Source organism: Piliocolobus tephrosceles, chromosome 16, assembly GCF_002776525.5.
Source record: "Piliocolobus tephrosceles isolate RC106 chromosome 16, ASM277652v3, whole genome shotgun sequence".
NCBI classification, from domain to species: Eukaryota; Metazoa; Chordata; class Mammalia; order Primates; family Cercopithecidae; genus Piliocolobus; species Piliocolobus tephrosceles.
The window spans coordinates 367545-392774 of record NC_045449.1 but is presented as its reverse complement, the minus strand read 5'-3'; the positions used below and the strand labels follow the sequence as shown (position 1 = coordinate 392774).

General features: G+C 45.6%; 1 protein-coding gene across 5 annotated transcripts in view; it reads left to right on the top strand.

Annotated features, from left to right (window-relative positions):
- Positions 1-25230, top strand: part of VPS53 (VPS53 subunit of GARP complex) — a 171721-nt gene that overhangs the window by 94148 nt on the left and 52343 nt on the right. For all 5 annotated transcript variants that reach the window (XM_023193352.2, XM_023193353.2, XM_023193356.1 and 2 more), the window contains 2 exons: positions 1575-1676; positions 9572-9666. In XM_023193352.2, the coding sequence (XP_023049120.1) occupies positions 1575-1676; positions 9572-9666 (197 nt within the window). The remainder of the gene's footprint in view (positions 1-1574; positions 1677-9571; positions 9667-25230) is intronic.

The following is a 25230-nucleotide window of genomic DNA, read 5'->3' as shown; positions in this document are numbered from 1 at the left end:
TTTATTTATTTATTTATTTATTTATTTATTTATTTATTTATTTATTTTTGAGACAGAGTCTCGCTCTGTCACCCAGGCTGGAGTGCAGTGGTGCCATCTCAGCTCACTGCAACCTCCACTTGGCCTGGGTTCAAGCGATTCTTGTGCCTCAGCCTCCTGAGTAGCTGGGATTAAGGCACCCGCCACCACGCTGCTAATTTTGGTATTTTTAGTAGAGACAGGCTTTCACCATGTTGGCCAGGCTGGTCTCGATCTCCTGACCTCAAGTGATCCGCCCGCCTCGGCCTCCCAAAGTGCTAGGATTACAGGCGTGAGCCACTGCGCCCAGTCTTTATGTAAGTTTTGGTTTTACTTTTTGTTTGTAATATCTTCAGATGGTGTCGTGGCACTTGGCAAAGTTATTCACGCTCTAGTCCATCTGCTGTCCCTTTTGGCTTAGGGATTAATTCAGGTCGACCCACTGGTGTTGGCTGAAATATCAAGTACATTTCGAAACTCCCTCTCCATTAACTTCTTGTCTCCAGAGAGCCATGCCTTGCCCCATTCCCTCATCCCCAGCACCAAGCAGTCCCTCTTTTCTGTTTGTCCATTTGGCCTCCTTTCTGCTAAAGCCTTCAGCTCCCAGGCATAAACAACATCTCTAGGTGAAAACTGTAAAGGAATTCCAGAGAGCTGCCTTGATTCTGTAGTCATACTGGAATTAACGTCGTCAGCGACCCTTGTATGTACCCTGTACTGCTTCTGGGTTTCACATTTGATCCTCCAGATAGTCCTTGGTTGCACCCTCATTCTGCAGATGAAGTTACTGAGGCTCAGGGAAGCTGGGTGATAGGGCCAGTGCCGCACGGTTGGAGCTAAGCTACCACGCCTCCTGCCTGCAGCCTTCCCGCTGGCCCATGGTTCCTACTCAGTGATGTATTTTGAAATAGTGGTCATATTTGGAAGCTGAGAAGTCGATTTTCTCAAGGAGATTTCTGTTGTGGTTGTTGTGATGGGGCTTATTTGGGAAGAGACGTCTGTTAATGTGGAACACATGAGATTAGCTTTGTAGTTTGTTCTTGCATTGAAATCCATCTGGCACTTTGATTCATTTCTGTTTCCTGAGGACCTGCGACGTGCCAGGCACCGAGATAGGATGGGGAACAAGACAGACATAATCTCTGGCATCATGGAGGCCAGAAGGGAAAAGACAAATAATGGGCAGTTGCCGTATTTTAATAAATGCCTGGGTAGGGGACAAGCAGCATGGTTTGGGAACACGTGTCAGGGACATCTGACCCAAACCTGACAGATGGGAAAGACTTCCCAGCAGAATGGAGTTCCAGTGTGAGGACTGAGGATGTGTGAGCGTTTTAGCCAGATTCAAGTTGGGGCAGGGTGGTCAGGGAGGTTCCAGGAAGACGGGAAAGCAGTGTGAAGGCCTGGAGGTAAGAATGTGGTCTGGGTTGCCTCAGCTCTTTATTAGATCAGAGTACATGACTTAGCTGTTGGAGACACCTGGAAAAAGCAGATCAATGGGGAAAATTATTGAACATGCTCAGAAAACACCTCTCTTTCTCATATCTACCTAACAGAAAAAGCTTGAGTCTCCACCCCCATCTACCAATCCCTTCCTGGAAGATGAGCCAACACCAGAGATGGAGGAACTGGCAACGGAGAAAGGAGATTTAGATCAAGTAAGTCTGGTTTGCGTCACCACGGGTAACCACCTCATGTGCATTTCTGAAAATGGGTCCGCTTGCTCCGGATACGATCCTTTGACTATTGGCCACATTCAGAGTTGACAGCTGTTGTGGTCTTTACAGAAGGCCTTTATCTGAAAGTGCATTTAGAAAATTCCACGAAAGGGCAGACTTCCCTGCCCCACATCTCTGCTTCTGCAGAGCCCCGCCGCCAGGACACACACAGGCTTCATTAGCCACTGGTGGGGCCAGAAGAGTTCTCCTCTGCCTCATTCAGCATCTCCTGAACGTGTCAGCTCAGTTTTCGGTTTGACTGTCGTCTGGCACAGTGTTGATGTGAGAGGCTGAACAAGCCCCGGGAAGCCCGCAGCACCCTCGGCTAGGAGAGGCCTCCACGCAGTGAGCTGATCACTTTAGATCTGGAAGCCACTGGGGAGGCCTGGAAATATCCCGGTGGCCAGTGGCATATTTGGAGAGTTGCTTTTCAGAGCACACTAACACTTTACTTTCCTTTGGATTTTTCTGTCCAAGTCTAAATTTCCTCTCCTTTCATCCTGCAGAATGGTGTTTTTGGTTAACTGCCATGTTATGACAAGGGAGGTTAGAGCAATAAATCAGAACTTTTCCCTTCTAGATGAGTGATCCCTCTTTTTAATTTTCTACACTTGACTGCTGGAGGATTATTGTATGGTATTGTTTTGCTCCAGACACCACCAAAAAAGAGGCTGGCTGGGAGGACCAGCTCTGGGAAAGCTGCAGCCATGCACTTTGCAGCTAGCCCTGCTTTCATTCATTCCCAGCACCGTGAGGGCAGGAGCCCAGAGAGCAGAGCTCCCAGGAACAGTTCTGAAATGACACAATCAAATGTGTCTGGTCCCTTGATTAAATGATATAATAGAATGGATACTCACACTTTTATAGTCCTTTGCACTTTTAAATTCTTTCACATGATTTATGTCATCTTCACAATTCCTGCCTCTTGCTTTATAGGTGACGAAACTGCAGCTCAGAGAGGTTAAGTGGTTGGCCCAGGGTTGCATAGCTTGGAAGTGGAGGAGCTTAAACTGAAAGCCAGGTCTCAATGTCAGAAACTAGAATTCCTTTTTCCCAGTGCTATTTTGTTGATAGACTCATGTCTCATTGGAGTAGAGGACATAGAACTGATCTCAGGAATAGAAGTAAATGAACAAAACTGATGGGACATCTTGAGGAGGCTCCATCCCAGAGATGTATATGTAGGATTAGATGCGGTTGATTTAAAGCCATCATAGTATTGACTGGCATGGGAGAAAACGAACAGTTTCTTGTAACTAATTAGATGCAGTTCTCAATTGCATTTTGGGAGCAGAGACTAGGGTGGAAAGAAGGCTCTGGGTGTAGAGCCTGTTCTTCTCGTGTGTCCTCCACCACACAGGGCCACTTGTGCCCTGTGAACATGCTTTGCGCAGGAGAGCCGTTTGCAGAGCCCTGTTGTCTCACCAGTGCTAGTGGCTGCCATGGTCATGTCCAAAATGGTGCAGTTAAAACACTCCGATGCTTCTAGTGTTGCCAGGAAAAGTTACTCCTTTCGCTAGCCATCTCTGGATGTCATTAAATTGGATTAAGATAGAGAGGCCCCATTCCCTACACAATCAGTTTTGCCAGGTAAAATATAATTTTCCTTTTTCTTGGAACTTTTTCCTCATACGGAAGCTTGAAGTTACTGTTGTAAGGACCAAGACCTGCTCATTCTAAGAACACAGAACACTGACACCTGACCAATTCATGGGGTAAAACAGAGTCATGTGCTGGGAAAATGTCGGACTCTTGTCGGCCATTAGCTGACCGACCATGTGACCTTAGGTAGGTTATTCTCTCCCTTTAGACTTCCCCAGTTTGTCTTCAGTGAGAGCTAATGGTTTTCAAACTGTGTTCCTTGGTGCCCCGTCAGATGTCACTGTGGAAGTTAGGAGGCAGCCAGGGACCTAGATCCTGCGATCCGAGCAGTTTTGTTGCAAGTCATTTTGTATCGTGGGCTTTCAGATAAAACATTTTTTTGAACCAGGGATTTTGTGTCATTAAAAAAAAAAAATGGCCGGGCACGGTGGCTCACACCTGTAATCCCAGAACTTTGGGAGGCCTAGGCAGGCCAGTCACCTGAGGCCAGGAGTTCAAGACCAGCCTGACCAACATGGTGAAACCCTGTTTCTACTAAAAACACAAAGTTAGCCGGGCGTGGTGGTGCGCGCCTGTAATCCCAGCTACTCGGGAGGCTGAGGCAGGGGAATCGTTTGAACCTGGGAGGCGGAGGTTGCAGTGAGCCGAGATCACACCACTACACTCCAGCCTCGGCGACAGAGCGAGACTCCATCTCAAAAGAAACAACTAAACCCCCTGATCTAGCTGATCTACCTGCCATTTCATGGGCTATTACTCATTAGTAATAAAACTTACATGCCAGTGCCAGTGACTAATGCCTCCACCCATGCCATCCCTGACCTCCTGCTGCCTCACCGGCCCTGGCCTTGCTGGTGGCTGATTAGGTGGGTGCCCCAGGGTCTCCCTGTTCCCGGAGTGGGGTACACAACAAGAGCAGAGCCCTTGGGGTCGGGGAGGGACCCCACCAGATGTTAGTGGTGAAATCAGCCCGAGGTGGTTGGAGGGAAGGTCCCTGCTGGCTCTGTGGGTGACCTAACTCATTCCATGGCTGCAGTCAGTAGCCATGTGGCTCTCAAGGTAAGGGTCACACCCTGCTCACTACTGCAGTTTACGCCTTGGCTGCTGAGAAGAGAGAGGGAACATGGAAAAAGGTACTTAGTTTACAAGAGGGCCCGAGCAATCAGTTGCCAAGATATTCCCAACGATAAAGATTGACATCTGAAAGGGGCCTGAGGGACACTGAAGGTATAACAGAAAGGAGAAGAAATAAGGAATGTTCCTTCTGGTGACCCAAGCAGTTCGATTTAATCTGTTGACATTGGGTAGTAATAAAAGGAAATGGGACCAGCTGCAGATCTCCTCCTCACTGTGGCAACAGTAACCTTTTATTATTCCACCAAACTCCAGGAGGAAATAGCTTAAACATGTGCAGCTTTTGGGCGGAATTCACACACTCAGAACCTGGCCCAAACGCTGCTGCTAAATGACTTCGTGTAGTGTTTAAGCTGAGAATCAACCCTCTGGGGAGCTGCGTGGTGCAAAGGGAGACGCCAGTTAGCCAAAATTCCAGCACCTATTATCTAAACTGAGCACGTTCATCACACAGCCATAGGCAGGAGGCAGCCCTGCAGGAAAAAAGTAAGAAAAAAGGAAACTATAGGCAATCTCTCCCGTTATTCCTCTCTTGCTTCAGCTCACACTAGAAATGCTGCAAGAGGACGACCTAGGTGCTGTGGTGGCAAGGTCAGGGGTCCCTCCTCACTGCGGAAGAGTGCTGTTGGTGGGGAGGGCAGGCAGAGCAGCGTCATCTACTGATAGAGGTGGAACCCTGGCGCTGCCTGGTGGTGCAGCTTTCTGAGTGTCCTGTGGGGCCTCATCAGGGGCAGGGCCTATGGCAGACTGATCAAGATGAGTTTGTTGGAATTATATAGCCAGTTTCTTTTCCCGGTTAGAGTCTGTATTTTATACTTACCAGATGAATTCTTCAAACTTATTCCAACATAGTTTATCTCCAATTATATATCACTTTTGTGTATACATAAAAAGGAAACTGTAAGCAAAATAAATAGATTAAGATATTTCTAAAACTTCTTCACATGCAGGCCCACATCTTCTGAACCACTTTTTTAAAAACTTTATATTTTGAAATAATTATGGGCTCATAAATTATAAACCTAGTCCAGTGAGGTACAGTGTACTGATCTCCCAGCTTCCTCCAGGGGATAACTAACATACTAGAGTCCATCGTCAAACCAGGAAATTGATCCAGATCCCTTCCCATCTCCCAGCTTCCTCCGGGGAGCACTAGAGTGTATCATGAAACCGGGAAATTGATCCACACCTCTTCCCATCTGCCAGCTTCCTCTGGCAGGGGGGCGCTAGAGTACATCATGAAGCCAGGACATTGATCCAGATCCCTTCCCATCTCTCATCTTCCTTCAGGGGGACACCAGAGTGCATCATCAAACCAGGAGATTGATCCAAACCCCTTTTTCGCCGAGGCAGGAGTGCGTTTGCCTCCCACACAGTGTTGCCCCCCAGCCCGTGCGGTGTTGACGATGTGCCATTCTTAAGATGGCTCCATTGCGGTCTCTGGAATTTTCCATCAGGCCGTTGGTACCCATTTTCCAAGTTTTTTATTGTTATCCTTTACTTTTTTTCTTTTTTAAATAATGTCAAACTAAGAGAAAAGTTACAAGGAGCTCCTAAATATCTTTCTTCTGGATTCAGCAATTGTTAACATTTTCCTATATAACTTTATCATTTTTCCCCCACTCCCCCCTGACCTTTAGAACAATTTGTAAGTTGTAGACATAATGTCCTTTACCCCTAAATATTTTAGCAGGTATTTTTTTAATTAATTTATTTTATTATTATACTTTAAGTTCTAGGGTATATGTGCACAACATGCACATATACATATATATACATGTGCCATGTTGGTGTGCTGCCTCCATTAACTCATCATTTACATTAGGTATATCTCCTAATGCTATCCTTCCCCCAACTCCCCACAATAGGACCCGGTGTGTGATGATCCCCTTCCTCTGTCCAGGTGATCTTATTGTTCAGTTCCCACCTATGAGTGAGAACATACGGTATTTGGTTTTCTGTTCTTGCGATAGTTTGCTGAGAATGATGGTTTCCAGCTGCATCCATGTCCCTACAAGGACACGAACTTTAGTAGGTATTTCTTCAGAAGAAAGACATTCACTTATATTACCATAGATCAAAATCAGAAAATTTAACATCAATACAGTAATATTATATAATTTATAGGCTTTTTAAGAATTTCATAATGTAGCCATTTTAAAGTGATAAAATATTGTCAGCAGTTGGGAAAGTACACATAAATTAGCAAGTCAGTAAAGCTGAATACAAAATATACATGTTCAAAATAAAAAAGCAAAATATACGTGTTGATTTTTTTAAATGGTAACATTCTGTATTATGTAAATTCACATATATAATTACCAGAAGTCATCCTGCAGAATGTGAATCTTTTCTTCAAAAGAAGAAAAAAATTCAATGAAAAGAACAGCTGTAATGCTTATCATCATTATTTAATTAATAAAAAGATACCTGTTTGTAGAAGCCATGTTTTCCAAATCTAAATCCATGATGTCTAGTCCTATAGAGTTAGACAAATTAAATCACATTTTTCTGTCCACTTAAATCATCTTATTGAATCAATAATAAAAAATAGATACTGACTTGGAAAAAACAGGGCGAGTGAGGACACCCCTCACAATCCTCATCCTCCATCATAGATCCTTCATCTTGAACTAATGGAAGTGCAGAAAAACTCCCAGGACATCTGTGCACTCAAGTGGAATTCCATATCCCGCAGATTCAAGCTCACTCAGCCAGGCTTGTGTGGTCCCCGGGACCCTACTGTGGGCTCAGTCCAAGGCCTGGCTATGGCAGTGGTTTCCAGATGATAAGAGTAAACAGTGCTGATTGTATTTATTCTTAGGAAGGACCAGAGTTTCTAGAAACCTTGCCAAAAAATGAAAGATATGGAACTCCTGGAGGTAAAAAGGGAAGAGGGTTAAGTACAAGATTGAGTGGGTCTATCTAAAGTTGACATTTAATTTTTGGTGATCATTTTTTACAAATCAGTTTTTACAGATGTTTTTAACCATTGCAATGTGTTATTTAAAAAAAAATAATAAAAAAGACCAGAAATAAGTAGTTATCATTTCTGTCTGTCATTGGGGCTTATCTCTTCCAGTATTTATTAAAATATATAAGCAGTTTAAGAGGGTAGATCTTATGTTAAGTATTCTTTTTTTTTTTTTTTTGAGATGGAGTCTCGCTCTGTTGCCAGGCTGGAGTGCAGTGGTGCAATCTCGACTCACTGCCACCTCCGCCTCCCGGGTTCAAGCGATTCCTTTGCCTCAGCCTCCCGAGTAGCTGGTACTATAGGCGCCCGCCACCACGCCCAGCTAATTTTTGTATTTTTTTAGTAGAGACTGGGTTTCACCATATTGGCCATGCTGGTCTTGAACTCCTGACCTTGTGATTTGCCTGCCTTAGCCTCCCAAAGTGCTGGGATGACAGGCGTGAGCCCCCACGCCCGGCAAGTATTATTAGCACAAGTGATAATAACAGCAGGGGTGGGAGGGAGCTTGGGGAGGTGGTGGGTACACTTACTGCCTTGATGGTGGTGAGGGCTTCATGGGTGTACACTTTACCTCAAATGCGTCGAGATGTATACATTAAATATGTAGGGCTTTTAAAATGTCAGTCATACCTCCATAAGTGAGTTTTTAAAAAAGTAAGATATGAGTAGTTCAATTTAATAAGTATGTTGTGGGTGCCAGTTTACATACAAATTATATTCTAGTATCAACCCCAGCATGGTGTGTTTGGCTCAGGGTCATTTTGTGGACACTTGGCAATAGACAGAATTCACATTTTTTAGGAATAGGAAGTAATATGTAGGAAAATCTTTTTTTTTTTTTTCTAAGATATTTGGAAAGGAATTAAGTAGCAAATGTAGTTTTAAAATACTTGCCTGTCATATGACTTCTTTATCAGTGGCTTCCAAGTAACAGCCTGGAAACCAGTGCTGGTCTAGTGTTGCAGTGGCCTAAAGCAAAAAAAAATAAAGACAGTATAGTCTCTCTGCCTGCCTGTATGTGTGTCTCTCTCTCTATCTGATGTAAAGTTACCAACTGCCCTTTCTTAGAACGTACTGCCTATACGCTGCCATTTTATTCTTATAAAATTTGAGGGTATAAAATACGATTTTCTGGCTGGGCGCCGTGCCTCATGCCTATAAGCCCAGCACTTTGGGAGGTGGAGGTGGGTGAATCACTTGAGGCCAGGAGTTCGTGACCAGCCTGGCCAAACCCCACCTCTGCTTAAAATACAAAAATTAGCTTGGCGTAGTGGTGCGTGCCTATAGTCCCAGCTACTTAGGAGGCTGAGACACAAGAATCCGTGGAGTCCACGAGGTGCCGGTTGCAGTGAGCTGAGATGGCGCCACTGCACTTTAGCCTGGTTGACAGAGGGAGACTCTGTCTTAAAAAGCAAACAAACAAAAAGAACCCTTTATTTATTTATTTTTTTAGGAACTTGTGGTAAGAATAGAAAGTAGCAAAATAAAGTTAACAACCCTCTATTGGTTTTCCATCCTTCTTTTTCTTACATTTTCTTACTGATGGAATTAAAAAAATTCTGGGAACCATTGCAAGAAAATAATGGCATAATAGAATTCTAGTTTAAGAAAAGCAGACTTCTACATATGTCTTGGGGCAGGTGAGAGAACCTCTGAGTCCTCATTTCTTGAGGTATAAAATAGTAGTAATGATACCTACACGAAGGATTATTGTGAGGAGCAGGTGACATATTAATTGGTATCAAAGTGCTATCAAAAATTGGATTGTGTGAAAGCACTTTTTAAATTCTAAAGCATTGCACAAATACAAGGTGCTGTTGTTAGCCAGGATTTAAATTCTGGAAAACACCAGTCAGATAGATGATGACGAGCCACCAGATTCAACATACATATGTTATCCAGGTAACAGTATGTCTTTCACCATCCAGAGCAAGTGAGTGATGCTAACAAAGCTGGTGTTTTGTTCACCTGCCAGGGTGAATCGTGAAGCTGTCATATTGGGTTACATTGAGTACTCTCTTATCTGTGACTTAGGAGTGAACTTTGAAGTTATGTTTTTAAAAAAGTTCTTGAACATTTGCAAAGATCACTCAGGTATAGGATTTATTTTTCTTTGTTTTTACAGCCAAAGAAGCCTAAAGCCCCAGACAATCCGTTTCATGGCATTGTTTCCAAGTGTTTTGAGCCTCATCTCTACGTGTATATCGAATCCCAAGACAAGTGAGTGAGGAACATTCACTGTTTTCTGCCTGCATTTCTTGCCCCTCTGGTCATGACTGGGTCTTAGAAGCACGCAGCTCCTTCCGGGGCTGAAAGATGGATGTGGCATGCCTGTGACCCTCCCTAGAAACCCATCAGGGATATTTTTACATCTTTTGCATGTTATCATTAATTGTGTTTATAAATCTCAGGGCCTGAGTTTGCCCCTAATAAGGTCCCCAGTGGATCCCTACATTGGGATCCCTTCCCATGTGGGTGTATTGAGCCCTGACATATGTCAGCCCACAAAGCTTTACAGTGTCAGGCACTGGGTATTGGAAGAAAGCCTAATCTCTAATGTATATGTTTTCAAGTATAATTCAACCTTTCATTTCGAAATAATTTAGACTTACAAAAAAGTTACAAAAATAGGACAAAAACTTCTCACATGCCCTCCTCAGAGAATGTTAACATCTTACATAACAACCACAGTTAACAAAATCAAGAAGGTAATACTGTCCCATTAATTTCCCTTTTTCTGGTCCAGGACCCAATAATCATGCATTTCATTGTCAGATCTCTTTGGTCTTGGTCTCCTTTAATCTTGAGTAGTTCCTCATCTTTTTCCCTCCCCTCCCCTCCCCTCCTCTCCTTTTTTGAGACAGGGTCTCGTGCTGTCCCCCAGGCTGGAGTACAGTGGTAAGATTATGACTTACTGCATCCTCCATCTCCTGGGCTCAAGCAATCCTCCCACCTCAGTCTCCCAAGTAGCTGGGACCACAGGTGCACGCCACTCCGCCTGGTTAATTTTTCTATTTTTGGTAGAGATGCGGTCTCCCTGTGTTGCCCAGGCTGGTCTCGAGCTCCTGGGCTCAAATGATCCACCCACTTCAGCCTCCCAAAGTGCTGAGATTACAGGCATGAGCCACCTCGCCCAGCCATTCCTCATGTTTTCTTTGTCTTTCACAGCCTCAATGCGTACTGGCCAGGTATTTTGTACAATGTCCTCAGTTTTTGTTTGTTTTTTTCTTGATTAAATCCATTTTGGGCAAGAATACCATAAAAGTGGCATTGTATCCCCAGTGTATTGTGTCAAGAGGCACATCACATTGATTTGTCCCATTATTGCTGATACTTTGATTACTTGCTTTAGGTGGTACCTGCCAACTGTCTTCACTGTGAAGTTACTATTTTTCTCCTGGTAATTAATAAGTATCTTATGGGATGAGACTATGTAAACATCGTGCTCTCATCAAACTTTTGCCCACTCATTTTTGCATCCCTTCATGATTGATTCCTGACTGAAGCATTGTTTCTGTGGCATTTGCCAAATGTTGATTGTCTATTTTCATCATTTCTTCTACAGTTACTAATTGGAGTTCTACTATATGGAAGAATTTTTCCTCTCCCCCATTTGTTTATATATCAGTATGAACTCATAGACTCTGATTTTATTTTATGGATCATCTATATAATAGAGTGTATGCTTTTCATATGGCCAGGTACAGTGGGTTGCACCTGTAATCCCAGCACTTTGGGAGGCCAAGGTAGGAGGAGTTCTCGAGCCCAGGATTTGAGACCAGCCTGGACAACATGGTGAAACCTCATCTTTATAAATAATTTTTTTTTAATTAGTCAGGTGTGGTGGTGCACACCTGCAGTCCCAGCTACTTGAACGGCTGAGGTGGGAAAATCACTGGAGCCCAGGAGGTGGAGGCTGCAATGAGCCATTACGATGCCACCCAACTGGATGACAGAGACTTTGTCTCAAAAAAAAAAAAAAAAAAGCAAACAAAATATAGTATATGCTTTTCACAAACTTGTAGCCTCCAAAGATTTTTATAAAGCATCTCACTGCGGCCAGGTTCCTTCCCTCCCAACCTGTTTTAAAAAAAATCCCAAAGACTTCCAAACTAACAGCCGAAGACTGTTCGTGTTCCAGTGTCTGTTGTGTGCATGAGGGGGCATTAGAAAAGGAGGAAGACTCCTAACCTCTGAGTCCTTGTCCACAGCCAAAGTAACTGTAGAAAGCCCTCCCACGTTGGAAGGCAGGTTTTGGAAAGGTCAAGATGACTTGTGACATAGATGACTGGAGACAGACTGGCCTGGGCTCCCAGGGAAAGCCTCATAAAGAACGCACTTGGAAGGGACCAGAAGGTGGCTCCCATGGGGAGAGCAACAGTGGCTGTGGGAAAGTCCTGAGGGAGGTTCTTCAGGAACACATTGAGGTTCTGAGGGAAGTTCTCTGGAAACACATTGGGTTCTGAGGGAGGTTCTCTGGGAATGCATTAGGTACTGAAGGAAGTTATCTGGGAACGCATTAGGTCCTGAGGGAGGTTCTCTGGGAACACATTGAGGTCCTGAGGGAAGTTCTCTGGGAATGCACTGAGATTCTGAGGGAGGTTCTTGGGAAATGCATTGAGGTTCTGAGGGAGGTTCTCTGGAACGCGTTGAGGGCCTGAGGGAAGTTCTCTGGGAACGCATTACATTCTGAGGGAATTTCTCTGGAACGCATTAGATTCTCAGGGAGGACCTCTGGGAACGCATTAGGTTCTGAGGGAAGTTCTCTGGGAACGTAGTAGGTTCTGAGCGAGGTTTTCTGGGAACGCTTTAGATCTTGAGGTGGGTTGTCTGGTGTTGCCTTTCGGTTCTGAGGGAGGTTCTCTGGGAGCTCATTAGGTCGTGAGGGAAGTTCTCTGGTAATGCCTTTCAGTTCTGAGGGAGATTCTCTGGTAACCCATTAGGTTCTGAGGGAGGTTCTCTGGGAACACGTTAGGTTTGGAGGGAGGTTCTCTGGCAACGTGTTAGGTTTGGAGGGAGGTTGTCTGGGAATGCGTTGAGGTTTTCAGGGAAGTTCTGTGGGAACTAATTGAGGTCCTGAGGGAAGTTCTCTGGGAGCGCATTAGGTCCTGAGGGAGGTTCTCTGAGAACACGTTAGGTCCTGAGGGAGGTTCTCTGGGAATGCATTAGGTTCTGAGGGAGGTTCTTTGGCAACATGTTAGGTTCTGAGGGACATTCTGTGGGAACGCATTGAGGTTCTGGGGGAAGTTCTCTGGGAATGTATAGGTTTTTAGGGAGGGCCTTTGGGATTGCATGTACGCATTTTGGTCTGATTGCAGTCCACCCCTCCTTCCCCCGCTTTTAATGCTTCTATCATGGGTGAGCACATTCTTAGTTTCAAGCATGTTAAACTGTAAGATGAAGAGAATGTTTCAATTAGAAATGCCACATGGAACAATATTATTCACCTACTTGATTTTATGGACTGCTTCTATACTTTTCATGCCCGATTGCAAAGTACTTCATGTTAAAATCTCAGAAAGTGAACTTACCCAGTAGCTTCTCCATCATCAAATGGAAGTCTCCTCACCAGCCCCCCACAAAAAAGTTGCCTGGCTGTCATTTGCCTTGCAAAGGCCCAGTGGTGCCCTTGCTCTCCGCCCAGTGGGCTCGTGTCCAGCAGGCACACAGAGGGACAGTGGGGACTTCTGCCGCTTTGTCCCTGAGAGCACCCTGTCTTCTGCATTCAATTTGCCTCCAGGAAGTTACTAAGACACCCCTGAGGGGTGGGAAAAAGGATTGGTTATTTGCCTATTAGAGTCACAGGTCTTTGAGCAACCCCCTGGATGACCGTTTTCAGCCAAAGCCCCATCTTCTCTTAACCTACATTTTTAGTTTTAAAAGGCTTAAAAGTTACTGGGTCCAGGTTTTATTTTTATTTATTTATTTATTTATTTATTTATTTATTTTTTTTTTTTTTTTTTTTTTTTTTGAGACGGAGTCTTGCTCTGTCGCCCGAGCTGGAGTGCAGTGGCCAGATCTCAGCTCACTGCAAGCTCCGCCTCCCGGGTTTACGCCATTCTCCTGCCTCAGCCTCCGGAGTAGCTGGGACTACAGGCGCCCGCCACCTCGCCCGGCTAGTTTTTTGTATTTTTAGTAGAGACGGGGTTTCACCGTGTTAGCCAGGATGGTCTCGATCTCCTGACCTCGTGATCCGCCCGTCTCGGCCTCCCAAAGTGCTGGGATTACAGGCTTGAGCCACCGCGCCCGGCCTATTTATTTATTTTTGAGATGGGATCTCACTGTCACCTAGGATGGAATACAGAGGCATGATCGGGACTCACTGTAGCCTCAGTCTCCTGGGTTTCAGCAATCCTTCCTCCTCAGCCTCTTAAGTAGCTGAGACTACAGGCACACACCACCACACCTGGCTAATTTTTGTATCTTTTGTAGAGATGCAGTTTTGCCATGTTGCCCAGGCTGGTCTCAAACTCCTGGGCTTAAGAGATCTGCCACCTCTACCTCCCAAAGTGCTGGGATTCCAGGCACGAGCCACCGCACCCAGCCAAGGCCCAGGGTTTAAAGCGCATGTCTGAGGTAGCCACATCCTTTCCCAAAACCTAAAATGACCTGGTCTAAAGGGTCATTTTTCTGAGTTGCTGTAATTCTGACATCCACTGTTTTCACATGGCCTTGACTGATGCAAAGTATACTCATTGTTCATGATACTTTGGGCAAGGAACCAGGCCTGCCTTCCTCGGGGACTCTCCATTTTCCTGTGAAAAATGAGGTGCTGGCCACTTACCCTGCTGTTTGGCCTCACTCGGAAGTTTCCGCAGCCCTCAGGAAGGAGCGGAAACGGCGCAGGCCGTGCTGCTGTTGCTCCAGAGTAAACACCATAACTCGAAGTAGAAAACAGAGTTTAAAGAACTCTATTTCCTCATCTGTCAGAAGAGGTAATCAGACAAAAGAATGCCTAACACACTCGTTATTAACCATTTTAAAGTCATAGATCCTTTTAAGAACCCGATGGAAACCATAGACCCTCTTGTCAAAAAAATCCGTTTCATGCACACACTATGTTGAGTGTAATTTCAAGGAGTTCTAGGAACTGCTTCTTCCCTTCAGTCAAAGAACCCTGAGGCTGGAGAAGGAGCTCAGGCAGGGACTGGTTTTGTGCACATTACTACTTTTGCTGTAGCTCTGACTCAGAAAGTCCGAGACCATTCATAACTTCCCAGATGACAGAGAGGCAGCACAGTGTGGTGGAAAGAGCGTGGGCCTGAGCCCAGACAGACCTGGATGTGAGGCTTCGCGCTTGTTAGACTGGGACCTTAAGCATGCTCCTAGCCCCTCTACACCGTGAGGGTCGTAAGGCTGACCTCACGGACTTTGTGGCGAGGAGGAGAAGAGGTGGCATTTTCACCTTCAGCACGCACACAGTAAATGGTGCTCAGGAACTGTGCCTGCCCTGCCATCCCTCTCATCTTTTGCAGGACTCCCATGTGGGTGGGTTGCCTTGTCAATGTGACCAGATTTCTCTTGAGCCTGGCATGGGGTCCACCCTCTCATCTCCCCAGCCTCCCACCTGCCCAGGGAAAGTTCCGGCAGCACCTGCCCCAGCCAAAAGCCAAGTAGCAGTAGGAGGACTGTAGAGTCAGTACTCCGGGAGGAGGCAGGAGGTGGGGATGGCCACTAGCAGGTTGGGCTAAGCCGTCCCTACATGCTGTAAATGGTTTTCTCAATTTTTATTTATGTTCAAAGAAGAGGTTCGTCTGTCTTCTACTCTTGGGGTATAGTGATTTCCTCTGGCTGACTCTTGCAAAAGAGGTTTCTACATAGGCACTTTCTTCACCCCATTCTGTGACACTCTCCATCAGGGAAGTTACTGGTGACTCCATATCTGCCCATTCTCCTGAGTTCCCTCTCGTAACTTTTGTTACAATAGAACCCGTGCTTTTCTAGAGCCTAGCGTCTGTCTGTAAACTAGTTACCATTGTTGTTTATTTTGAACTCATTTCAAGCTTACAGAAGAATTATAAGAATTATACATAGAGCCCTTGTATAGCCTTCATCCAGATTCCTCATTAATAGTTATCTCCTCCCCCAACATAATGCACAGACACTGTATGCTTTTTCCTTTTCTTTTTTCTCTTTTTTTTCTCTCTCTCTCTTTCTTTCTTTCTCTCTCTCTTTCTTTTTTTCTTTTTCTTTTTCCCTTTCTCTTCCCCCTCCCCTCCCCTCCCCTCCCTTCCCCTCCCCCTTCTCTCTTCTTTGAGACAGGGTCTCACTGTGTCACCTAGGGTGGAGTACGATGGCATGAGCTCAGCTCACTGCAGCCTCCACCTCCTGGGCTCAGGTGATCCTCCTACTTCTGCCTGTAGAGTAACTGAGACTACAGGCACACACCACCACATCAGGCTAAATTTTGTGGGTTTTTTTTTTTTTTTTTTTTTTTTTTTTAGAAACAGGGTCTTACCATGTTGCTCGGGCTGGTCTCAAATTCCTGGGTTCAAGCCATCTGCCGGCCTCAGCCTCCCAAAGTGTTGGGATTACAGACGTGAACCACTGTGCCCAACCTGTACTTTTTTCCTGAACCTTTGAATTCTCAAGTTGCAGACAAGATGCCCCACTACTCCTTAATACTTCAATATATATTTCTCAGAAACAAGGTTTCTACATAACCACAGTACAACTATCCACATCAGAGCATTCACGTTGATACAGCATTACTGCTTCATCTACAGTCTCCTCCTCGCATTTCAGCAGTTGTCCCAGTCTTGCTCGTTTGTTTGTTTGACTGTTTGAATAGCTCTAGGATCACCGGTCGCATTTAGTTATCATGTCTCTTTGGTCTCCTTCAACCCAGAAGACTAATTGAGTCTGTCTTTGTCTTTCATGACCTTGACTTTTTTTTTTTTTTTGAGACGGAGTCTCACTCTGTTGCCCAGGCTGGAGTGCAGTGGCACGATCTCAGCTCACTGCAACCTCCACCTCCCGGGTTCACGCCATTCTCCTGCCTCAGCCTCCCGAGTAGCTGGGACTACAGGCGCCGCCACCATGCCCAGCTAATTTTGTTTTTGTGTTTTTAGTAGAGACGGGGCTTCACCGTGTTAGCCAGGATGGTCTCGATCTCCTGACCTTGTGATCCGCCCACCTCGGCCTCCCAAAGTGCTGGGATTACAGGCGTGAGCCACCGTGCCCGGCCGACCTTGACATTTCTGAAGAGTATTGGCCAATTACTTTCTGGAATTTCCCTCAGTTTGGGTTTGTCTGATGTTTCCTCATGATTTATGATTCATACAGAAGTGGTCCTGTGTTCCCAGGAATTCATATCAGGAGGCACAGAATGCCAGTTTATCCCAAAGCTTGTGATGCTCTTTTTTTTGTTTTGTTTTGTTTTGTTTTTGAGACAGAGTCTCACTCTATTCCCCAGGCTGGAGTACACTGGTGTGATCTCCACTCACTGCAGCCTCTGCCTCCCGGGCTCAAGAATTCTCCTGCCTCAGCCTCCTGAGTAGCTGGGACTACAGGTACCCGCCACTGTGCCCAGCTAATTTTTGTATTTTTTTTTTTTTTTTTTTTTAGCAGAGACAGGGTTTCACCATGTTGGTCAGGCTGTTCTTGAACTCCTGACCTCAGGTGATCTGCCAACCTTGGCCTCCCAAAGTGCTGGGATTCCAGGCGTAAGCCACCGCTCCCGGCCTATTATGTTTGTTTTTATTACTTGGTGTAGATGTTGTCTCTACCGGGTATCTCTATTTATGAATAAGTGTTGGGAGAAACCTTGAAACTTTATCAATATCCTTTTCCTCATCTTCACTTATCGAGTCATTTATTACTAAGATGATTGACAAATGATGATTTTTCTTTCTTTCTTTTCTTTTTTTTGAGACAGAGTCTTCCTCTGTTGCCCAGGCTGGAGTACAGTGACACAATCTCGGCTCACTGCAACCTTCGCCTCCTGGGTTCAAGTGATTCTCCTGCCTTAGCCTCCCAAGTAGCTGGGATTACAGGTGCGTGCCACCATGCCCAGCTAATTTTTTTGTGTTTTTAGTAGAGATGGGGTTTCACCATGTTGGCCAGGCTGGTTTGGAACTCCTGACCTCAAGTCATCTGCCCCCACCTCGGCCTCCCTAGATGCTGAGATTACAGGCATGAGCCACCGCCCCAGGTCAAATGGTGATTTTTCTAGCTACATCATTTCTTCTATGTTTATCAGTTGGCATTCTACTTTAAGAAAAGCTTTCACTTCTCCCCCGTACATCTATGTCAGCATGGACTCATGGATTTTTATATTTCATTTAGTAGGTTGTAGGCATCACTATCTCTTTTATTTTTACTTTATTTTGGAATAAATGTATACCTACAGGAAAATTTCACAAATAGTACAGATTTCTTATGTTCCCCTTCACCCACCTTCCCTTGATGTTGACATCCTATATAACCGCAGCAGAGCTGTCAAAACTGGCAAGTTAACATTGGTACGATGCTATTTAATAACCTTCACACCGTGTTTGAACTTCACCAGTTTTTCCATTAGTGTCTGTTTTTCCTTCCAGGATTTGTTGTTGTTATTTTAGTTCTCAAATTGTCCCTGACTTGGCCAGTGGGAGCCTCTTTAGGCTGGCTCTTCATCCTTTTTACATACCACTATCATTTTTTGAGCACCACCTTCCTCTCTGGCACAACAAAATATACCAGGCTTATCCTGTACTTTTGTATCCCAGCCCTGGAGTCATCCATTTCCCCAGGCATTTCTTGTTCCTTTGGTGGAGAATGACATTTGGAAGCCAAGTGTGCTCCTTGCTGTTCGGTGTCATTGCTTCCAGATTGCCTTGGCTGAGAGAGCTAAGAAATGTATGTGTGTAAACATATGTGTGTATGCCTCTATGGCTGTGTGTGCACCTGCTTCTACATATATGCATCTATGGCTGTGTATGCACCTGCTTCTACATATATGCATCTGTAGCTGTGTGTGCACCTGCTTCTATATTGGAAACTGCATTTTATGCTGATGGCTCCAATTCTAATCTCACCCCACAGGGTTTATTTTTGCCTCTCCCTTTCAACATTGGCAACTGCCTTCTACGACAGTGAGAAATCTGGGTCCTAGCATGCTCAGTGTGTTTACTTATTTGCTCAATTTGCCTGTATGTAACCCATCTGCCGACTGTGCTCAAGCCACACCTTGGCTCCCCAGCCCCACTGGCCACACCAGAGCAACATCCTCAGCCCCAGAAAAAGGGAAGAGGAAGGGGTGCAAATTAGTGTGAGTACCCTTGAATTAAGAAGTTCTAGGGCTGAGTGTGGTTGCTCATGCCTGTAATCCCAGCACTCTGGGAGGCTGAGGCAGGTGGATAACTTGAGCTCAGGAGTTGGAGACCAGCCTGGGTGACACGACAAAACCCTGTCTCTACAAAAAAAAAAAAAAAAAAAAACCCACAAAAATTAGCCAGGTGTGGTGGTGCGCACCTGTAGTCCCAGCTACTCAGGTGACTGGGGCGGGAGGATCGCTGGAGCCTGGGAGGCAGAAGTTGCAGTAAGCTGCGGTCATGCCATTGCACTCCAGCCTGGGTGACCCTGTCTCAAAAAAACAAACAAAAAAAAAGTTATCTAAGTTTCTGGGGATCTTCAGCTATCATGACCTTGCTCACCTGCCTTGCCATTTTCTGGCTACTGTCTTTCTTTCCCTGTGCCTCACTGCTTAACATTCCAATGAGAATATTCTTTCTGTGAATGCTGACTACAGGCCCACCAGAAAAACGGCCTTTGCCGTCCATGGATAAACCCAGTCTGCAATGGCGTATTTTTTCTCCTCACTTTAGTTTTTCCCTCTGTTGATACCATTCTGCAACAGTCTTCATTCCTAGGGCACGTAATTTATCAGTGGAACTCCCAGCAGTATTTGGAGAGAGAGGTATTTCCTTCCTTCTCCCCTCCCCTCCCCTCCCCTGCCCTCCCCTCCCCTCCCCTTCAACAGTGTCTTGCTCTGTTGTCCAGGCTGGAGTTCCTTCCGACAGTGTCTTGCTCTGTTGTCCAGGCTGGAGTGCTGTGGTGGCATTATAGCTCACTGTAACCTCAAACTCCTGGGCTCCAGTGATTCTCCTCCCTCAGCCTCCCAAGTAGCTGAGACTATAAGCACACACCACCATGCCTAGCTAATTTGTTTATTTTTTTTAGAGATAGAGATCTAACTTTGCTGCCTATGCTATTCTCAAACTCCTGGCCTCCTCCTAGCCATGCATGGTGATGCACGCCTGTAGTCCCAGCTGCTTGGGAGGCTGAGGCAGGAGAGCTGCTTGGGAGGCTGAGGCAGGAGAATTGCTTGAGCCTGGGGGGTTGAGCCTGCAGTGAGCCATGATCATGCCACTGCACTTTGTCCTGGGTGACAAAGCAATACTCTGTCTCAAAACAAACAAACAAAAAAAGAAATGTGATCAGATTGGATCATGTATTCAAAGCTAATGAGCCTTACGCATTCCCATTGGGGTAACTTATATTATTCTGATCTGTGAAATTCCGGCTACTGATTTTCTAATGTCTCATGTGGCATCAAAGCATGCTGATGCAGAGTGAAAGATGGAAGGGAGGAGAAGGTTTCCCCAACTGGTTTATTTCTCATCCACTCCAAAGAACAATGTCAAAAGTAACCGAGTAGATATCCTGTAGACATTCTACAAATACAGATCTGTAGAGTTTTTTGAAATGAAAATTTTCTTTATGCTGTATGATCATAATTAATTTATAATCTTACTCATTGGGTTGGCTCTGAAATAGGAAGCAAGTAAGTAAGTATCCATCTTCTAGGGGAATAGGTGAGTGATGAAAGTAGAAGCACATCAGAGTCAGCCGGGTGCAGTGGCTCACGCCTGTAATCCCAGCACTTTGGGAGGCTGAGACGGGCAGATCACGAGGTCAGAAGTTCAAGACCAGCCTGGCCAAGATGGTGAAACCCTGTCTCTACTAAAAAAAAATACAAAAATTAGCTGGTTGTGGTGGCGTGTGCCTGTAGTCCCAGCTACTCAGGAAGCTGAGGCAGTAGAATCACTTGAACCCGGGAGGCGGAGGCTGCAGTGAGCTGAGATCGTGCCACTGCACTCCAGCCTGGACAACAGAGTGAGACTCCATCTCCAAAAAAAAAAACAAAAACAAAACAAAACAAAAAAACACGCATGTCAGAGATCTGGTCCTTGATTTGGTTGGCACTATTGATTTAGAGGTTAGAATCTCATAAGAAGACACCAGGGGAATCTTTTGCCTTCTGTTCCATGATCTCCACTGCACTGGCCTCCATCCCATTTCCACCTTCCCACCCTCCATTCCCGTCCCCTAGGAACAGAGCGTGGAGGTTGATCAGCTAAGTATGTATTGAGCACTAGCAAGAAGCTTTGCTCCACTTACTAGCATGACGGCTGGGCTGGGGGCAGCAGAACCAGCATAAACGTCATCCGTCCTCTCAGGGAGCTTGTGTTAACATGCACGAAACAGATGAGTCCATCTCCTTCGCCTTTTGTACCAGCTTCAGTTTATAGAGGTTTATAGAGGTGACTGGCTGGAGTGCTGTCTCAAGAAGGATTCTGGAATCACAAGAGAGATCAGTGAAAAAAGGGGCTCCTTGTTGATTAGCGTTGCCTGCCGTGGCCCAGGATGGGAGAAAATAGGTTATTTCCTGAATATATGGCATCCTCACACTGTCTAGTAAAGTGTGAAATAAAGTGTCAGTGGGTGACAGATGATAGAAGTTGCAGCTGGTGCGGGTGAGACCTGGATGAACTTGAAAGGGGAGTGGACAGGTGGCGGGAGAGCGTGTTGGCCAGGACATCACATAGGCACAGGCCCAGTAACCGGAAGTGGGTGAGCAGGGGAGCCATGACGAGGAACCTGTGGCTGGAGTGTTGGGTCAGCTGTGGAGGAGAGGTGGGAGATTCAGTGGAAAAGTGAGGCAAGAGAGGTTATGAGGAACAAGGGTGGTGGCCATGAAGCTTTCCAAGGTCAACTAATGAGATCCTTCCCTGCTTTCTCACTATCGCCACAGACAGAGACCTAGCCTAGGCCAGAAGTTCTTTGAGGGCAGAGTGGTTGTGTATAATAGACTTTCTTTTACTTTTTCTTTTTTTTTTTTGAGACGGAGTTTTGCTCTTGTTGCCCAGGCTGGAGTGCAATGGTGCAATCTCGGCTCACCACAACCTCCGCCTCCCAGGTTCAAGTGATTCTCCTTCCTCAGCCTGCCAAGTAGCTGGGATTACAGGCGCCTGCCACCACGCCCAGCTAATTTTTTTATTTTTAGTAAAGACAGGGTTTCTCCATGTTGGTCAGGCTGGTCTTGAACTCCTGACCTCAGGTGATTCACCCACCCCGGCTTCCCAAGGTGCTGGGATTACAGGTGTGAGCCCCAGCACCCGGCCTGTAATAGACTTTCAATAACAAAAGCCCTTGAGTAAAATGTCAGTTTTCTCCCATTCCTGCTAACTGATGGTATGTGTGGTTCTTGTCTTTTTCTTCCTTACCATTATATAAATACATTTTTAAAACACAGCTGGAGCCGGGCGCGGTGGCTCAAGCCTGTAATCCCAGCACTTTGGGAGGCCGAGACGGGCGGATCACGAGGTCAGGAGTTCGAGACCATCCTGGCTAACACGGTGAAACCCCGTCTCTACTAAGAAATACAAAAAGCTAGCCGGGCGAGGTGGCTGGCGCCTGTAGTCCCAGCTACACGGGAGGCTGAGGCAGGAGAATGGCGTGAACCTGGGAGGCAGAGCTTGCAGTGAGCTGAGACCCGGCCACTGCACTCCAGCCCGGGCGACAGAGCGAGACTCCGTCTCAAAAAAAAAAAAAAAAAAAAAAAAAACACAGCTGGATTCCTATAGCCTTAAACAGCAACCTAAAAAGATGGAATGTGTCGGGAGTGGTAGGAACCCTTCCCATTCTTCACCCAGCACAGCTATGCAGAAGCAGTTACTGCAGCGCTGCTGGATCCTCACAGGGGATGACGCAATTCAGTGGAACAATTACAGGGATGTTTGAATGGGAAATGGGAGAAAAATTGCAACTCTCATCCCCACTGTGGCCTGAGGCAAGTCTGGAGCTGCTCATACCCTGTTTTTCATTTTTTTTTCAGACATTAAGTCTTGCTCTGTCGCCCAGGCTGGAATGCAGTGGTGTGATCTCGGCTCACTGCAACCTCTGCCTCCCAAGTTCAAGTGATTCTCTGCCTCAGCCTTCCAAGTAGCTGGGATTACAGGCATGCGCCATCACACCCGGCTAATTTTTTTTTTTTTCTTTTGAGACAGAGTCTTGTTCTGTCGCCCAGGCTGGAGGGCAGTGGTGCAATCTTGGCTCTCTGCAGGCACCACCTCCTGGGTTCACACCATTCTTCTGCCTCTGCCTCCCAAGTAGGTGAGACTATAGGTGCCCGCAACCACGCCCGGCTAATTTTTTTTTTTTTTTTTTGTATTTTTAGTAGTGACAGGGTTTTACCGCATTAGCCAGGATGTTCTCGATCTCCTGACCTCATGATCCGTCTGCCTAGGCCTCCCAAAGTGTTGGTATTACAGGCATGAGCCACTGAGCCCGGCCCACACCTGGCTAATTTTTGTATTATTAGTAGAGACAGCGTTTTGCCATGTTGGCCAGGCTGGTCTCGAACTCCTGGCCTCAAGTGATCCACCCGCCTTGGCCTCCCAAAGTGCTGGTGTTACAGGCATGAGCCACCGTGCTCTGCCTATACCCTCTCTTTTGCTAAGATTTTTTTACACCTTTGATTCTGGAAATTCTAAGAAAAAACTACATTTGAAGAAGAAAGAAACCATTACATTTCCCGGTTTCTCTTTGTTTAGGCATCTATCTCTTGGACACATTTAGGTTCGCGACGTCTCAATATTTGCTGACATCATAACCTTTTTGTTTTTAGGAAGTAGCGTGCTTTCAGGCTTGAAGCTTAGAGCCAGGCTGCTTAGTTTTTAATCCTGGCTCTCCTGTTTTCTTGTTGTATTACTCTGGACAAAGTACTCAGCTTTTCTGTACTTAACTCTTTTTTTGTTTGTTTGTTTGTTTGTTTTTTTTTGAGACGGAGTCTCGCTCTGTCACCCAGGCTGGAGTGCAGTGGCCGGATCTCAGCTCACTGCAAGCTCCGCCTCCCAGGTTCACGCCATTCTCCTGCCTCAGCCTCCCGAGTAGCTGGGACTACAGGCGCCCGCCACCTCGCCCGGCTAGTTTTTTGTATTTTTAGTAGAGACGGGGTTTCACCATGTTAGCCAGGATGGTCTCGATCTCCTGACCTTGTGATCCGCCAGCCTCGGCCTCCCAAAGTGCTGAGATTACAGGCGTGAGCCACCGCGCCCGGCCCTCTTAACTCTTTGAAAATGAGGATAGTAGTAATACATACTATGTAAGTTTATTGTAAAAAGTAAATGAGCTGGGTGTGGTGGCTCATGCCTGTAATCCCAGCAGTTTGGGAGGCCAAGGTTAGTGGATCACCTGAGGTCAGGAGTTCGAGACCAGCCTGGGCAACATGGTGAAACCCTGTCTCTACTGAAAATAAAAGTTAGCTGAGCATAGTGGCGTGCACCTGTAGTCCTAGCTACATGGGAGGCTGAGGCAGGAGAATTACTTGAACCCTGAAGGCAGAGATTGCAGTGGTCCAAGATTGTGCCACTGCACTCCAGCCTGGGCAACAGAGCAAGACTATCTCAAAAAAAAAAAACAAAGGAAATGAAGTTCAATGAGATGATGCATGTAAAGCATGGACGTAATACCTGGTACATCCTAAGTGTTCAGAAAATGATCACTATCATTATTTAGGGTTTTCCTTGGTGGAGGGGTAAACGGTACTGATATGATAGAAGGATCAGTTTCTTACTTTAGTACTGGAGACTGGGCTCAGCTCTGTCACGAACTTGTGTGATAAACTTTCTAGGACTTAATTTTCTCATCTTTTAGCGGGACCAATAATACCCTATCTTGCTTACAGGGGTTTGGAGTCCAGTGTGATAATGAAATGCCTTGAAAAGTATAAAGCGCAAATATCAATCGATTTAGAGATTAGAATCTCATGCGTTAAATTTTATTACTGCTATTGTTATAGGAGTGGTGGTGGTAGCGAATGATGATATTGATTAAAATTGATCCGATTTTAAGTTTTTTTTTTTTTTTATTATACTTTAAGTTCTAGGGTACATGTGCATAACTTGCAGGTTTGTTACATATGTATACTTGTGCCATGTTGGTGTGCTGCACCCATCAACTCGTCAGCACCCATCATTTCATCATTTATATCAGGTATAACTCCCCAATGCAATCCCTCCCCCCTCCCCCCTCCCCATGATAGGCCCCAGTGTGTGATGTTCCCCTTCCCGAGTCCAAGTGAACTCATTGTTCAGTTCCCACCTATGAGTGAGAACACGCGGTGTTTGGTTTTCTCTTCTTGTGATAGTTTGCTAAGAATGATGGTTTCCAGCTGCATCCATGTCCCTACAAAGGACGCAAACTCATCCTTTTTATGGCTGCATAGTATTCCATGGTGTGTATGTGCCACATTTTCTTAATCCAGTCTGTCACTGATGGACATTTGGGTTGATTCCAAGTCTTTGCTATTGTGAATAGTGCCGCAATAAACATACGTGTGCATGTGTCTTTGTAGTAGCATAATTTATAATCCTTTGGGTATATACCCAGTAGTGGGATGGCTGGGTCATATGGTACATCTAGTTCTAGATCCTTGAGGAATTGCCATACTGTTTTCCATAATGGTTGAACTAGTTTACAATCCCACCAACAGTGTAAAAGTGTTCCTATTTCTCCACG